At 41.7% G+C, this 12,336-nt stretch overlaps 1 protein-coding gene across 6 annotated transcripts in view; it reads right to left on the bottom strand.

Annotated features, from left to right (window-relative positions):
* Positions 1-12,336, bottom strand: part of PARD3B (par-3 family cell polarity regulator beta) — a 761,176-nt gene that overhangs the window by 279,813 nt on the left and 469,027 nt on the right. For all 6 annotated transcript variants that reach the window (XM_019553770.1, XM_019553769.1, XM_019553768.1 and 3 more), the window contains one exon: positions 1,335-1,379. In XM_019553770.1, coding sequence (XP_019409315.1) covers positions 1,335-1,379 — 45 coding nt within the window. The remainder of the gene's footprint in view (positions 1-1,334; positions 1,380-12,336) is intronic.

The raw sequence follows: 12,336 nt of genomic DNA, 5'->3' as shown, positions 1-12,336 counted from the left end.
ACTCCCTCCCTCACTGTGGGGGGGCATTGATCTGCTCCTCCCTGCCCCTTCCCTCCCCCCTTCCTTCCCACCACAACAGACTTACCAGCTACAAACAGCTCTCCAAGCTGCTGGGCTGTGCTCCTCGGTACCTGTGTGCTGCACCGTAGCTGTGCGCATGCACAAGCATTTATTGGCCAAATTATTGGCCACATTAAGCCGATTTCCAATACAATCAATTTTCTTTATATCGGTGGCGATCCAATATTAGACTGATTTATCAGTGCAACTCTAATTAAATGCCCACTTTCTTTTACGATGAGGGCTAGAAGTATTAGGAGAAAATAACTGGCACAGAAAAAAAATTCTGATAAAAGGTCTGTACTTGTGAAACAACTGTCTTCATGGTAAAACCAGTGAATACATCAACACATTTCCTAAGCATACAAACAGGCTTAAGAAAAAACTAAACTATTAAACAGAAAGGTGATGTTATTTCAGATCTGACAGGTGGATGAAAAATACAGCATTTAGACATATAATAAGGAGCAACCTTGGATTTCATGGTTATTATTAATGGGACACTTCTGAATAATTTGAATTTTCTAGAAACTCTGCTCCTATGTCTGCTATGTCATGTGAGCTACTGCATCAATCTTTTATGACTATCCTAAAATCACAATCCTTTGGGATCTTTATTGGAAAGTTACAGTAATACAGGAACTGCAACCTGCACAACACTACAGCTTTTTCTACAGAACTTCTATTAATTATAATGGGTATAAGACCTCAAGGTAATATCATTGAATAAAAACCTAAATTGGTTAGGAATAGAAAACTAGTTAAGAAAACTATGGCCATACTAAAAGAATATAATTTCTGCAGATGAATAAAAAGGAGGAAAAAAAAAGTCAAAGGTTTGGTTTGTCTTCTGTTTTTCATATTTCTGATTGTGAAAATGGAGCATTCGGAGTCTTTCAGGAAAAGAAAGAGAATAAAACATTTATATTGTTCAAAAGGTATATGGTTTAAGTGTCTGTACTGACACAAGAAAATGTTACAGACTTTGTTCTTTACTTATTTCAACTATTATTCTGTTCATCTTTAAACAGTTATATCTTTAAAGAAACAGTTACTGCTTTTCCGGCAAATGATTCAGCTACATACACTGCCAAGCAATAAGTAAGCCCTAATTTATCATTGTAGAAGATGGAGTAATATCATACATTAATTTGCAAATCTTTCAGGCAACACAGTCTGCAAGCGCAGTCCAACTGATACTCATACACAGGTTGTTTTTATTTTATTCTGGGCCTGAGGAAGAGAGGAGGCAGAAAGATAAAATAAATTCTTACCTAATTTCTGTCCAGCCAATGAACTAACTTTGCTTTCATCTGCCACTGGAGGGGGAAAAACAAAGAACAAAGAACAGGAATTCATTTAAATCCATCAAATTTTGAAAAAATATCAAATCATTTTAAACATGTATAGTAACTCTTTACAATGTAATGGTAAATGTCTTTGTATGAACCCTTGCTCTACTTGAGGTACCTCAAAACAAAGCACCTGATCTAAAGAATGGATGGCTTACTACTGGTTTCAGTGGATTCTGGATCAGGTCGTTAGCACTCACATATTCAAAATTAAGTTGTCACTAAAGCAGTGGCACACGTAAATAAAACATCTTGTCAGACAAATCACAGGACTTCTGAGAGCTGTAATATTTTCAGATGAAAGACTTCAATCCTCAAAAAGGATCCAGATGTGGAAACCCTTACATCTGAAGAAAGTACCAATTAAGTCAATGGACAATGCAGAGAGAGAGTCTTCTTCAAAAGATCATTTTGCAAAAGCTGTCCTTTCCTAGGTTATGACTTTTTAAATATGCAGTTCCCACCTGTGCATTATATTAACCATATCTCGCCAAGAATAGATATCTACATACATAACAGAGTTTATATAGACTAGTGAAGAGCTGTTTCTAAATGAAACAAAAAACTGCAATTTTTCTTAGTAACTATATTTCAGTTTATTATCACATATATCTCAAGAAACTAATTAAAACCCTGTTCTAGAGGGCTGTATTGAAGAACCAATCACCATTTCTTAAAATGAATTTTATGCAAAAAACCCCTAGTGCTAATATAATGTTAAGGATGATAAACAAGCACAGGAAATGAGTGTTAAGGTTGAGAGCTTATGCTTCACCCTGCTGGCCCAGGCATACACTTGTGCTTATGGTTTAAAATGCGACTTGCTTTATAGCAAAATAAACTATCATGTCATACAAAATACATTAGAAACAGGAATTTGGAACACAATCTTCCTCAGAAGAGTCACTATTAAAAAGTCCCTGTTTAACCACCATTGCAGCATCATAGCAATACACAACTAACTTTTTACATAGGAAGAATGTGGATTCTCAGATAAATGTGGGATAAATACTGACGTGATAATAACCCCTTTACAGTAAGTCACAATAGGGCTGTCCAACTTCTGAGAAGCTAGAAGCCACATACCATGCAAGTTCCTTGACACTTCTACCATGTGACATGCTGGAACGTGGGTGGCCTGGTCTGGGGACCCCTGACCTCATAGTCAGGAGAAGCCAGCAGACCTGTCCCGGGAACTGAGTTGGGGATCCAGAGGGCCAGGCAGAACACAAGGTCGAAGGACTAGCTGGGTCAGGCATCCAGGAGGACAGGCCAGAGCCAAGTTGGGTATCCAGGGGTCAGGAGCAGCACAAGCCAAAGGGTGCAGCAGTCTAGGTTGAGCCTTGTTGTACAGACACTTGCCCTTCTGGGTCAAGGAGGGGTCAGCTAACCTTGGCTGGCCACTCTGGCAGCAGGGGGTGGGTATGTGACTAGGCCCAAGTGGGGGATTCTCGCTACTTATGTCTGCTCCAGTCTTCTACTGGGGAGGTGGCAGACAGGGTGAGCTGCCACACTAGACAAGCCAAGGCCCTGGCTTTAGGGCCATGTCCTGACACCACGCATGCAGTGCTATCCCATCCCCCAGTGCACAGGCATCGCAACTCTTGCTACTGCACAACTACCATAAGCCCACTTCTTCCCCATTGCCTGATGCCATGCAGGCAGTGTGAACCTCCCCATCTCCTGTTGTCACTATGTGGACAGCATAAAGTCCTCCTGCTGCTGTGCCGGGAACATAAGCTCTCCACCTCTGGTTGTGCCGCAGAGATCCTGGCTGTTGCAGCAGCAGAACCAGTGGCAGAAGTGGCACGCAGGCAGGTGCCAGTGGGCCATACCTTAACACCTCACAGACCTGATGTAGCTCGTGGGTGGCCAATTGGACAACCCTGAGTTACAATATAGTACATGTAGTCTTTAGATCTCACTCGATGTTTATGTTTTGAATAGACTCTAAAAGGTGGGCAAGTATCCAAGTTTTATAGGTAAGGAAATAGAAGAACAGACTTGTAAAGCGTCTTAGTCCAAAGACAAGACAAAATGAAAGATGAAGTCACTACACCATTGTGGCCCTACCTTTCTATGACCACTCTAAGCACCAATTTCCTCATCAGTCAATAATTTTGATTTACTCTTCTTTACAAGGAGAGAGTCTTATGAATCATGACTATGCAACATTTGTAGATTACTGTGCAAGAAGAAACACTTTTAAAGGCCAACCACTTGCAAAAGTTGCAACAAAACTCAAGGGAGCTCAGGGCTGTATGGTTGCATGGCACGTGGTCCCTGGCAGTGATGAAAACAGAGATTTCAGCATGTAGTGAAACAGGTCACCAAACGCAAAAAACACTCAACAAAGGTTTGCTGTATGATCATTCAAACAACCTCCTCCCCAAAACATTTACCTTTAAGCAGAAACCAAGCATGGAAAACTTCAGTCCCAAAGGTTAATGTTTTGACAAGTTATGATTGTGTGAAAACAAGGGATTATAATGGAAACTGATTTGCAACCTTAATTATAGCAGTCACTAATAGCAACCGCTATAATATATGGTAATTACTTGAAGCAGGTTGTATTACAGTACATAGGAGATATAAAAAATATTGAGGTTCATAGCATTTTTTTTAAATATTGATGACTGGGTTTGCCTGAGACAGAATTTTAAATTATTCAAAGGGATAAAAATCCATCCAACTAAAACAGTCTTTCTATACTGGTTTCACACAAAAATAAAATTTAATACTGGAGGGAAAGAAGAATAAAATGTTTTTAAAATGAATATCTTACAAGAATACACAATTAGCATTATGGCTGCTGACAGATTGGGTGGGGGGAGCTCTTTACTGGAAGCAGCAGTGTTAGTTTGACACAGTTCTGCCGTGTCTGCGTACACTGAGTGCTTCAGCGGGCTTTATGGCGCTTTTACCTAAAAGCCGATTTAATCCGCTTTTAGATAAAAATGCCAAAAAAACCCCATTAAAGCACCTGATCTATACAGAGGATGGGTGAGCTGGGTCCAACTAACACAATGTCTCTCCTGGGTAGGCACTGGGCTCAGTGCAGGGGTGTGCAGAGATTAAAGTAAAGTGCTGCTTGCTTTTTTTTAAATGTCTGTAAGCAGCCTATGATTTTAAACTCACAAAAAACAGTAAATGCAAAAGTTCAGGTTCTCACAGCAATGGTGACTCACCAACCCTACAGGTCTGTAATAGTCAGACAATCGCATGTAAGGTTCATACTCAAGTTTGAACTGATATTTACCCCCTCCCTCCCTCATACGGTAAATCGCTGCAATACCCATACATCTTTGACAAACGTAAGGCTTTATATAGGAAGAAGATAATCTGTTTCTTGTGTTTTTACATTTGAGGCTGTAATTTGTAGTAACCAAATGGATCTGGATTTCCAGGTCCTATTAAAATTGGAATGAGCAGCAACATATCGTAAATTGTTTGGGGGGAAAAAAAAAATCACACTCTCAATTCATAACTAAATTTTTAGATGTAGTTTCCATTTTTTAGGAAACACAAAAACAGATGGCAAACATTGTTTCTCCTACACATTACTCTGTGTACTTTAAAGTTGAAAGTGGATCAAATGCAACATTTTTTAATGAAGTTCATAAGAGGCTGCATACTTATGTAATACTAAACTATATTAACGACTTTCTGAGTACTATACAGCCATGACAAATAAAATCTTGTCCCAATACTTTTATTTTCTTTTTAAACAAAAAACTGTAAGTATTTCATCAATAAGGACTAAGTACATGGAAGATCAATGTTTTTAAGTTCAAAGAATGTCAGTTTAATTCAGGTGCTTTTCTGAACAGATATTTTTAAGCAGGCGAATGTACTATTTTTTCTCAAATCAGTACCAAGTAAAAACAGGGATAAATTATTTTTGCTGAAGCACTCACAATAAACACCTCTGAAATTATCATGATGCAAACAGCCAAGGAACATTTCAGGCTGAGGGGGAAATGCTTGAGAATGTTTTGAGCTAGACAGGAATATATAAAAAATTTATAGTACAAAACCTCAAATGTAACTTTCTCTAATGGAAATACTATAAAATATATTTTAATGTAGGCAGTAGGATGTAACATCTATTTCAGGGGCCAGTAACAAACAATCAACCAGAAGTGATTGCAGTACACAAAGCAGTACAGTGAATGCTGTTGAAGTGTATAACCTCAAGATTGAAGAACAACCATGCACTTATTCAACACAGCACTATCAGGGCGGCAGTCTGAGAAGGCCAAAAGTGATTAGCAACCCTCACTTTTGAGGCGTCTAACACCAGCCATGAAGCTGACTAGCTCCCATCAATTTTAAGACTTCTAACAGCATCCCTTTGACAGCTGCTTTCCCTTGATTGTTTCTACGCAGTTAACTGGAATACTATTAGGTTACTGAGTAGACAGTGAGAGTGAAAGATGCTATATACTTAGCTGATCTAGAGAAAACTGAGAACATAAGAACATGAGAACTGCCATTTACTGGGTCAGACGACAGGTCTATCTTGCTCAGTATCCTGAATGGATGCTGAAAGGGAGAGTAAGGGTGGCTAGGAACAGACATTGCACATAAACCAGTTTAACTGATCAGAAACTGGTTTAAACCTGTAACAGAACAGACATTCAGTGCACATAAACCAGTCTGAAAATCACTGAAACCAGTTTGAGATAAACCTGGTAGAATGTAGTATGATGTGGCTCAAACCGGTTTATGCAATGTCTGTCCTAGACCCCTTGATGGTTTAAGATAAACCAAACTCCCTCAGCATCCCGGCATGCTCTCTGGGCTAGGCAGGGCTTTCTGCTCCACAGCAGATCTGGCCCTTCCCCTCTGCTCTCTAGCTAGAGCAGGGACCCAGCCTAGCAGAAACACCAGCTGGCATGGCCTTCTTTAAGGCAAACTGGGCGGGGGGCGGGGTGTTAATTCTTCTTAATGGGGCCATACTGGGTAGGTTGTCCTGCACAGTTGGGAGGGGGGGTTCTGTTCTATGCTTGGGGGTGAGGGGGACTCTTCTTCCTCCTCCTCTTCCTGCCCCTGCTCCTGTGGGTGTGGGGTACTCAACGTGATGCTGCCTTGCCCCAGAGCGGGGGCGGGGGGAAGAAGGCGGCTCTGTTCCATGCTGGGGAGAACTCTTCCCCCTCCCCCAAAGTGGCAGCAGGAGCATGGAGCTCAGCTGGGCAGGGTGTGGGTGCATGGGGAGTGAGGGAGGGTGGGGGTGTAGGAACCCCCACATACTCCCTCCATACCATGCAGCACCTGCTGCCTGGCAGCAGCAGCAGGCAGGGAGGTCAGGGTGCTCTTGCCCAATGCAGACATGGCTCTGGCCAGTGCTGCATGTGGAGGGAGTGAAACCTGCCTTATCCCTGGGGCTCTGCTTCTTGAGCCTGAAGCCTGCAGCTCCCGCCCTTGCAGAGTTCCCCCCACCATGGAATACAGCTTCCCCCTGCCCTGGGGGTGGGAAGTGGGGGAAAGAGTCCCTCTCTGGAGCTGGACAACAACCCATAGAGCCCCCCGTCCTGACCCTGCAGTGATGGGGGAGTGCGGCCCCATGGTGGTGGAGGAAAGGAAGGATGGGGAAGAGTTCCCCTCTGGGGCCGGGCAGCCCTGTGTGCCTGGAGCCAGGGAGCCACTGGGGTGGGCCTGCCAAGGCCTGGCCCTGGCCCACCTCCTCAGCTCAGCTTCCCTATGAAAGGGAGGGCTGCTCTAGTACCCCTGGGTTTCTGGCTTAAGCCACTGAAGACATGTGCCGAACATCTATCCACTTGCAAACTGCTAACTCTCTGAAGGTTAGATTAACCTATAAAGACTGAATCCATTCATGCTCAGGCTTTTTGAATGTCTGTCCCAAGGCAGTATGATCAGGGTTTTTTTTTTCCACTGTTCCTCTCTCACTTGCAGCCTCCACTATTTAAAGTCTAGGAAGTTTTGATTCAGAGGCTGTACCCCTAACTACCATGCTCAATAGCTACTGATACATCTTTCCTCCAAGAACCTGTCCAATCTCTTTTTGAATCTGGCTAAACTGTCAGTTTCCACAACATCTAGTGGCAACGAGTTCCACGCTATAATTACATGCTGTGAAAAATAACTTCCTTTTGTTAGTTTTATACTTACTACCTACCAGTTTCATTTTCTGACTTGTAGTTATTGTATTGTGAGAAACAGTAAATAATACATTCCTATTTACTTTCTCTTCACCATTTAGTATTTTGTAAACCCTTATCATGTCCCCCCTCAAACATCCCTTTTCTAAACTGAATAGGCCTAGCTTCTTTAGTCTCTTCTCATATGAAAGCCCCCCCATACCACTAATTATCTTTATTGCCCTTCTCTGTACGAGCTGAGGTTTGTTATAATGCAACCAATAGGTGAAAAATTGGGACTCCCATTCTCTTATGCAGTTAAGCAAATTAGGCACTTATCAAGTATGCATATAAGCAAACTGCACAGAAGGTGCTATATAAATATCAAACAAACATATCAGTGTTTCTCAATCTTTTTACACTACAGGCACCCCACAGAAAATGCCAGATCTTAGGGCATTTATACATGTATACACATGTTTGAGGGGGGGAGAAGCACTTTAGTTAGAGCAGCTCCGAGAGCTTTAGTTAGCTAGACAAGCTTTAGTTAAACCACCCCCATTGCCGTTTTTAAGCACAGAGATGCTGATACACATGACCCTGGAGTCTGCTGGAACACGGTAATTACCATGCGCCAGCAGACTCAATTAATTATAGCACACTGGAGCAGCGTCCCTGCATGTGTACAGGCAGCCTTAGATTTCACTTTTTTCTGATTATGGGAAAACAGAGTATTTTTTTTCTGCAAAGAACTCAGAAAGACCATGATAGGTTACAATGTTTTTGACACTATGGATTCCTATTTGAAATCTCTAGATTGCACACCTAGCAGCACTACTATTATACAGCACCCTTAAAAGGATCTTGTAGTAGTACCCCAGTGTGTGGAAGCATTCTGTTTGAGAATCACTGAGAAAGAAAGACAGAAAGAAAACGTTTCAAACTATGGAGGATAAAACCTTATAATGTAATAACTGTTTACATAATAGTTACTATACTGTTGCAAATTACATGCATATCTCCAGAACTGTGTTTTTACTTGGGAAGCCAGGCATTTGTTTGTTGCCCATCATCTGAACTACTCACTGAAATGCAAATGACTATTAAAGAATACAACCACTCCATAAAAATGTGCAGACCTAGGGAGTTAGCAAGACCTTGAACATGCTTTGATAAGGACATAAAAACAAATCCCACAAACAGCATTCTCTGCTTACAGATAGGGGTCTACCCAACTCAAAGAGGTGGCTGGCTGATTTTGTGGGTGGATCTCATATCCCGCTGCTAATTTTACAGGCTGAGTGCAATGGGCCCCCACCTCAATACCTCTGATTGCCCGATGGGCCTGGGCAGTCCTGCCCCTCCCCACATTATTAAGCATGGATTAATAGCTTCTTCTGGCTTAATCAGGGTAATTAAGCCATGGTTCTGTGATACAAGCAGGGATACTACACAAGCAGCTCCACCCAGGCCCTGAGTCAGCTGTTACAGACAGCCAGGACACCACATCCGGTCCACAGAGTCCTTGCATGGCTCATTTTTTTTGCAGTGAGCCCAAAATCGTAGAACCAACCATTTTTCATGGGGTCTGCTCGGATTTGCAATTTTTGCAAAAACTGAGCAATTGCCATTTCGGTAGGTCTCTACTTATAGAATGTCTGTCATAAAACGTCAAACAACAGGCATATTTATTAATAAGAGCCTTGTTCACAAACAACATATACAAACACTGATAACATGCTTTTTAGAATCTAAATACATTACTTTCTCTGATATAAACATATAACAGTAAAACAAGGCAACAAATCGGTCACTGGCTTTCCAGATGGATGTTATCCTTACACAGCCCTTTCAGCATAATAAAGGCATAGCACCATCAATTAATTTTAGTCAGTGAGAATGCCAATGACATAACTCTCTTGCAGGTTTTATTTTCTGGTGAAGTGTTTTCTCATCTAGATATGGGCGAAATTAGTCACAGGGCTTGTATTAGATTCTGGCTCATAATCATCCCTTTGAATATTTCACTGGTTATAATACTTTTTCTCTGCCAGCTCTTGCTAGACTCTATAAATGCCATGGGCTTTCATCCTCCCTAGTACGGAAGGTGTCATTAACAATTATGTTGTAAGATATAAGTTCAAAACTTTAAGAACATTTCCTTAACCTGTCATGCTTCACACCACTTCTTTCCTGTTTATATTAAAGCCCTTAAGGCAAACAATTGCCAGGTCTACGAAGTTAGGCTGCAAACACACATTGCCTATGTTTTTTGGCTGCACAAAATCCAAGCAAACAAATGCCATAGCCCTTTGTCACACCATAGATGCCCAAATTTGAGAGCACAATCATACCTAATAATAGTTTGTGCTGCATTTTTTGTGGTCTATGTTAGTTTGCTTATGGTAGGAGAATAAAGGCAGCCTTCTGGGGCTTCAAGGGCCCAATCTTGAAGTACCAATCTGGGGTACATGTCTGCAAATGTTAGGATCCCCTCTCTGTGCCTGAAGGTATAAGTCCTGGGAATTCCTCTGTGAAGGGATTCCTGGGGTGTGTGCATCACACTGCTGCACCCTGACTTGGGAGTGCAATTCCTGGGGTGCACAACTATGGGTTGGGGAACCCAGGACTCCCCTGCTTGCAGAGGTATGCACTGAGTCAGCACACATCAGCCAGGGCCACTATCCTGCAGAATCATGACTCTGAACCCCTGGGAGTGGCAGGGGCCCAACTTTGCAGGATAACCAACCCAGCAACATCTGTAGATGTCACTGAAACAAATCAGCTGTGCTGAGGCACATCCTGGCACAGCCGATCCTGCTCCAAAGAAGTTGTCTGTATATATCCTTAGAACCATAAACTATCCTCTCTCCTTCTGGTAATAGTGAAAAATAATCTTGAGAGATGCTGAACCCAAGTTAACTCCTGTTCACTGTACTGGGAGTTACAGGTGCTCTGCATCTCTCATCATCAGCACTAAATGACATGATTAAACAAAGACCCAGGATAGCTGGTGCTTTACTTTAAACTTGGCATGCTTCTGTGCCAAGCCCAGCACATGCCCAGAAGAGGCAGCATGGTAGCTGGACCCAGCTCACCCAATGTCTATATAGACTGGGAGCTTTACTGGGGCTTTTTTGGTGCATTTATCTAATAGCTGATTGAATTGGCTATTAGAGAAAAGCACCATAAAGCCTTGCTTCAGTGCCCAATCTATACAGATACAGATACTGCAGAGCCGGGTTGAATGCACCGCTTCTTTCGGTAAGGGGCATTTTTTAAATGTCTGTAAGAAGCCTATGTAGCAGAAAAAGTCAACTTGTTCCAAAGTGGCACCTTTAGGTGCTTCAATAATTCAATACTCAACTCAGTACATTTCTGGTCTGAAAGGGCTCTCTGATTCTTTTCCTCCAACCTGTACTTTTCTACTCTAAATCAGTCTTTTTTACGTTTTTCTTTTAAACAAAACAAAAGAATACCTCAAAACCCATAATATTTGACAACTGAATTCAGTCAAGTTTGAAGAGCTTTCTTGACATTTTCAATGAAATACATCCCATACATGCTTCCATTTTCACCAGCTATAGCTATGCCTTATTATTTAAGAACTAACAATATAATCAGTAATGTCCAATTTGCAAAGATGACACTTCTGTTTCTAAATGAAAACCCTTCACTTCACAAAATACAGCTTATTTTACCATTTTACCATCTTCACCAGATTTCTCCTCCTCTTTCAGGGGCACATGATCCCTCCTTTTGTCAAAGGTCACACAGTTAATTGAGGCCATCACCACTTATTTTACACTTCTGTTGGTTTTTCAAATTCTCTCTAACCTCTGTTCTAGTAAAACACAATACAACATTAATACTAATCTAACTCCCCTATGCATCTACAAAATGTTATTATCACTTCTTCTAAACTCCCATCTTTAATCCAAAAGTTCATAATCAAATCTGTCATTCATAGGTTGGATGCATTTTGGTAGGCAAAGCAGCTTAAAATGGAATGATCTTAAAACTGATGAGAAATCTAAACTTCATTAACAGCAGTTGCTTCTTCACAATATCAGTACACAAACATTTTTTCAAACAGTTCAATAGCCTAATTTGAGTATCTCCATTCTTTTATAAGGCTTGATTTCTTTTTCTGTGTGTTAGATGATCCCTTATATAGATTTAATGTTTTCCTGGGTTTTGGCAACACTGAATCATTCATTTCAAATAATTTACCCTACAGTCTACTCTCAGAAACTTCAGATTTAACTAGAAAAAAGTTACTCATAGGCACTTTTACATGAGCTCTGGAGGGTGGGGAGGAGGTGGCACTTTAAGAGCCATTCTTATAAAAGCACAGCCACATCTGTATCAGCATCCCTATGCTTAAAAATGGTGGCAGGGGCACTTGAACTAAAGCTTGTTTTATAAGCTTAAGTTCAATCTCCCCTGTCACCATTTTTAAGCACGGGGACACAGATACATGAGATGCTCCTGGAGTATGGCCATTGCCACACCCCAGCAGAATCAATTAATCAAGTCTCATAGATATTTCATAGACATCAGGGCTGGAAGGGACCTCGCGAGATCATCAAGTCCAGCCCCCTGCCCAAAGGGCAGAAAGTCAGCTGGGGTCATAGGATCCCACCAAGATAAGCATCCAATTTACTCTTGAAGGTGTTCAATGTAGGTGCTTGAACCACATCCGCTGGCAGACTGTTCCAGACCTTGGGGGCTCGGACAGTAAAGAAAATCTTCCTTATGTCCAGCCTGAAGTGGTCTTGCAGGAGTTTGTGACCGTTCGACCTAGTCATCCCTTGGGGCGC

This window comes from Crocodylus porosus, unplaced genomic scaffold (assembly GCF_001723895.1).
Source record: "Crocodylus porosus isolate Cpor-Errol unplaced genomic scaffold, CroPor_comp1, whole genome shotgun sequence".
NCBI classification, from domain to species: Eukaryota; Metazoa; Chordata; order Crocodylia; family Crocodylidae; genus Crocodylus; species Crocodylus porosus.
The sequence above is the reverse complement of the archived record's forward strand: the minus strand, read 5'-3'. Positions and strand labels throughout refer to the sequence as shown.